Here is a 5,808-nt window from a genome sequence, read left to right on the forward strand (position 1 = left end):
CCAATCTCTCCCGGACTCTGCTCAGACACCGGACATTATTATACATAAGTAACAATTATACGGAGCCTCCTCTAGAAGTGCTGGAAGATTCAGAGCCGTGATGTCATTCTCCATTTCTGTGACATCTAGGAGGACATCATCACATTTATTGCTGCTTTCCCTGGCACAAAGAGCTTCTTAATGTATAATACAATGGAACTGTATGAACCCCAATGTTACCCCACCATAGAAGTTGCCCCATCACTAGTAATGGAAACCTTTTTCTGGTCCTATGTCTTGTGACAATAAGCCTCCGTCACAGCATTGTAGATACCTATCCCTCGTGTTATTTCAGGTAAAGACACGAGTTCCCCAGCTCTTCTCTCATGATGTCACCATAACACAGAATACTGCTATCCTTACATGATTATTTATATCGGTGCTTTCATCCAAGCACATGGAGTAACAAGCTGCTTCTGTAAGTCAGGGGTGAGCTGCTATATCACTTGCCATGCGCTGGACTCCATCTTTAGGAGTATTTCTGCTAAGTGGCATCTCAGAGATGCGTTGAATAAATTTATCCTTGTTTGGGAATTACTCCCAGACAACATGGCCATTTTCAAAATACAGGCAATATTCAAAAATCCAGCAACCTACGAACCTGAGGAGTGGGGGATTTTCAAAAATTCTGGATTTTTGAAGGTTATATAGACTGTATATAATAAAATGAAATGACACTAAATGAAAAGCAAATGGGTTTTATTGTTTACCCAGTTAATGGAAAAGTTTTACAAAATAGTGCCTCAGAATTTTAATCATTACTGTACCCTCAAAAAAGAAGCTAAATAGCAGATGGGCTGTCTGATCGTCTTCATGGCTGACAGTAACAGCAACAAGAACAGCTTCGATTTATGGAGGAAAAGACCTAACAGCTGATTCCCGAGTGCAGTGCCATCAAAACAGAAAACAATGTGCTCAGAAATCAATGCCGGAAAACTGAAGGATCGGGATTATCGAAGGTAAGATTTTTGACTGTCAATCTGTATCCCCATCCGAAAGGGGCTTACCATAGTTTGCTATGCACAGTAACATCTGAAAACAGGCAGCTGTCAGATGATTTGTTATAGAAAGATATTTGTAAAAACTAAGATACTGGGAATGATATTTCATCGATTTCTCTTCAAGAAACTTTTCTTTCAGTTTCACCAAGTTTAACACTTTTGTGGTTGGTGTGAAAGTGCCATGTGACACGATTTCCCATTGCATTCAATTACTCCAATGACTTTGTCCAGGCCTCTTGGAATAATCTTGTTTTTGATTTTTATGCTGTACTCATTTTTGGGTGTTGAAGACTTGGAGTCTACAAAAACTAAATTAAAAAAAAATGAAGCACCTCAGTCTACAGCAGTGATTTGCAGCTGAGGTTCTGACTTTTTGGCCTTTTGAATTTGCTGACCACCAAGTGCAAGGGGGCAATGTTGCACTGACCAGCAGGGGGGCAATGTTGCACTGACCAGCAGGGGGAACATTTTACCAACTTTTATGAAAACCTTTGGTGATGGAACAGCAATTTCTTTTTATGGTTTGGATGGAATATTTATAAAATAACTATATTGCCGCATTCCTGTACCTGACACAAACATTAGGATACAAAATAATTATGTCCTAAACAGGCATTCATACCTCCTATTGGCTGCCCACCCTTGGATTCCCAGTAAACCTAACAACTATGGATAACCATTCCCTTAATTTGCACAATTTTCATTTTTTCCTTCGATAGGCTTGGAATCCAGAGGATCAAATACGGTGTCTGTTCATTAGATTGTGAGCCCCTTTGAGGGACAGCTATGACGACGATGGACTTTGTACAGCACTGCGTAATATGTTGGTGCTTTATAAAGTACTGTGTAATAATATTATTGTAGTAAACCCTATACCTGGCCACATTTACATTGATAAACCCCATAACTGGCCGCATTTACATACATAAGCCCTATACCTGGCCACATTTACATAGATAAGCCCTATACCTGGCCCCATTTACATTCATAACCCCTATACCTGGCCGCATTTACATACATAAACCCTATATCTGGCCGCATTTACATACATAAAGCCTATATCTGGCCTCATTTACATACATAAAACCTATACCTGGCCCCATTTACATACATAAAGCCTATACCTGGCCGCATTTACATACATAAACCCTATAACTGGCTGCATTTACATAGGTAAACCCTATACCTGGCCACATTTACCTGGCCCCATTTACATACATAAGCCCTATACCTGGCCGCATTTACATGGATAAACCCTATACCTGGCCAGCCCCATTTACATACATAAGCCCTATACCTGGCCGCATTTACATGGATAAACCCTATACCTGGCCACATTTACCTGGCCCCATTTACATACATAAACCCTATACCTGGCCACATTTACATGGATAAGCCCTATACCTGGCCGCATTTACATGGATAAGCCCTATACCTGGCCGCATTTACATTGATAAGCCCTATACCTGGCCGCATTTACATACATAAACCCTATACCTGGGCGCATTTACATAGGTAAACCCTATACCTGGCCGCATTTACCTGGCCCCATACATTACTCCCATAATTCATCACTGACCATGTTCTGAACACATTCACAACATTCACATCTCTCCAGTGAACTGCTTCCCTGATCACATTCAATTCCTGTCAATATCCTTCCGATGACTGATACCATTCCAATAAACCATTCTCTGAACACATTCACAAACAATACTGCGCAAGAGTGAGCAAATGCAGCAAACTAACAATTCTATTACAAAAAGAAATATTTTTCATCAACTAACAATGCAAAGTTTATGAACAGAAGTGAAACCTAAATCAAATCATAATTTGGTTTGGCCAGCCCTTGCCTTCGAAACAGAATTAAAGTGTAAAAAAAACTTGGAGAACTACAGATTATCTGTAAATGGTGGCTGCCTGAAATCCTTTGGTCTATATTCCCAGACACACTGGATTTGGAGAACAGGGCAGGGTATACCATCACGGTACATAGCTCTTGATGACATTGGCCAATCAGATGCCACCCTGTGCGAATTTCTCAATTCTAAAAAAAAAAAAAAACGCAGCCCCAAACTTGAAAAGAACATCCACCATGCTTCACAGTCGCCTGCAGACACTTGTTACTGCACCTCTCCAGCACTTTAGCAAATTGCCTTCTACTACAGCCAAATGATTGAAATTTTGACACTTCAGTCCAGAGCACCTGCATCCTAGGTGTCTGTGCATACTTGAGTTTCTTGACTTTATTTCCACGTCACAGATATGGCCTTTTGGCAACAATATGTCCATGAAGACCCCTTCTTGCCAGACTTCTCCAGAAAATAGATGCCTATACCAGGGTCTTCCAGTTCTGATTAAACAAGCTCTGCTGGAAATCTTCGCCTGGGATAGACCTTACGTCCTAAGACTGTATTCAGTTTCACCATAGTGTATGACCTGTGACATGGTTTTGTTTAGTTTTAAGCCTCATACACAGCGTTTTTTTAGGTAATGACAACCCATATGAAAATGATGATCATTAGCATCTGTTTTGTAAAATTGGATAATCATACACCTGACTATAATCTTACAAATCCTTGACTTTGCGGAAGTGTACCAATCAGAATTGATGCTGGTTTGAAGGAAACGCCTAGTCACACCTAATATTATAAAATATTTAGCTTGATTTCTGAAAAGAAACATTTTATTTGTAAAAGTATTCCTACTTTACAAAACATTTTTCAATACCTGCCTAAAACTGTTGCAGTATTGCAAATCCAATGGAGCACATTTTTGATTGCTGTAATAAACCACCCCTGACCACATTCACATTTAAAATCACTGCCCACTATAGAACTCACTACATGAAGACAACAGATTATTCAGTCTTAGTTATGATGGCTGCAACCAATACACTACATGTACCAGAAAAAGTGTGGATGCTAGGATTTAGGTTGGGAGATGTGGTACTGAAGCCTTTCTTCCAATCCACTGAGGGTCATAGAAATCTTGTACCTTCAGGTAATCTTTCCTCCTACAGGGAAGACCGGACACTGAAAAACCCGACGACCAGACCAGAACATTTACTACAGTAAGTATGTCTCTGTTTTTATGCAGTAACAAAAGCACAATCTAACACAGGAGAAGGTAAAATAAATCCATGTCCCTAAATAAAGGATATTTAAAAAATCATTTACCTTCATTGAGCGACATAGCTACAAGACATCCAAAGCCAGTGTATATAAGGGATAACCACAGCATCACACTAAACTAGCCAAAGGAGCTCCCAGAGGGAAGCCACCTAAAGGATCTGGCAACTCAACAGTCATCAGTTCCAATGATAGACTCCGGAAACCACTGAATTGTCCAGAAGAACCGGAGCAAAATGGGGAACCAACAGCAAGGGTTAACAGATCAACACATCTAGTGTAAAAAAAATTATAGCGATTCCTTACAAGGAACTTCTTTCTGTTGGGTGAACAGTTTGAGAGCCCTGGCCCAATATTAAGTCCAATACAAAAGTCTCAGGAGGGCAGGCATAATATTCAGTTACTGATCTAAAATATAAGCAGCTATGATTAACTGTACAAAACAGGGGGACGAGGAACCTGGAGAACAAACTCATGCACAATTATTTGTAGGTCCTTTATGTAACAGCTGATGAAATGTTTATCCTGCTAGAAAACAAAATATGGGATGGCGGGGGGATTCTGGTAGTAGGATGGGTTAACCGGACTGACTTACAGGAGTCCAATCCTTCTAAAGATGGAAAAAGAACAAAGTTTTCAGTTGCTGATGTGTCCATCAATGTATGAGAAAGTTGTGTTTCATTCTTAGATCATGTATTGGTTTTACTAGTAGCCTAGAAAATAATTGATACCAAACCTGGCAGGGAATATTTGAACCTATGCAGTAATGTCATTGCAGTAAATGACATTACAGTGCTATGTTCTCATTCAGTTCCCCATATGAGAGCGTCCACCTAATGTTTGTACATACAGAACAGAACAAGAAGCCAGAATAATTCACATTTTTGTAAAGGAGGAGGGCAGGATTACATTACTCAGAAATCTCAAAGCAGGACACAAAGATGTTACTTCATCACTACAAATGTTTAATTAGAATCCCAGCATACAAAAAAAGAAAAAAAAATAATGAAAAGCCCCCCCCCCCTTCCCCATGTCTGAAGGCAGATCACCCCTCCATCTGGAACCTCTCCTGTCCGTCAACAATACAGAATTTAAATTTCAGAAACGTCCCGACCTCTCACGGTCTCTGGACCTCCGGCGATCTCTTTCTCGGCCACCTCGGCCGCGATCTCTGGAGCGGGATCGTCGTTCTCTTGATCTGGAACGAGACCGATGCCTGGAAGAAAACACATTCATTACATTGCAGTTTTTAGAATTTGTTCAGATCTCAACATCCAAAGTGCAGACCACAGCAAGAATCATTGGAGAATAGCCTGGAATCGACCACTATGTGAAATCCATCTTTGCATGGAGCCCAGAAACCCAAAACCTTATACAGTTAACTATACAGAACTAATTTGCAGCCTCTGCAGTAAATCTGGTTCTTCCTAGCACTGAATTTTAAGAAATTGATTAGAGGAACTAAACCCAAAACTAAAAAAAAACCCCACTTAACTTTAATCCCGTAGGGCAGTTTGATCCCTCCGGGGGTGTCCTGCATCGGGTCCGGCGTATTCCCAGAGCCGGACCTTATTTATTCTTCCTTCGTCACCTGACCCAGGCGCTAGATCGGGTGACGTAGGGTAAAAAAAAAAAAA

At 40.5% G+C, this 5,808-nt stretch overlaps 1 protein-coding gene across 1 annotated transcript in view; it reads right to left on the reverse strand.

Annotated features, from left to right (window-relative positions):
- Positions 1-5,172: 5,172 nt before the first annotated feature.
- Positions 5,173-5,808, reverse strand: part of U2AF1 (U2 small nuclear RNA auxiliary factor 1) — a 7,049-nt gene continuing 6,413 nt past the window's right edge. The window contains exon 8 of the mRNA XM_072398514.1: positions 5,173-5,387. Coding sequence (XP_072254615.1) covers positions 5,270-5,387 — 118 coding nt within the window. The 3' untranslated portion in view covers positions 5,173-5,269. The remainder of the gene's footprint in view (positions 5,388-5,808) is intronic.

This window comes from Pyxicephalus adspersus, chromosome 1 (assembly GCF_032062135.1).
Source record: "Pyxicephalus adspersus chromosome 1, UCB_Pads_2.0, whole genome shotgun sequence".
NCBI classification, from domain to species: domain Eukaryota; kingdom Metazoa; phylum Chordata; class Amphibia; order Anura; family Pyxicephalidae; genus Pyxicephalus; species Pyxicephalus adspersus.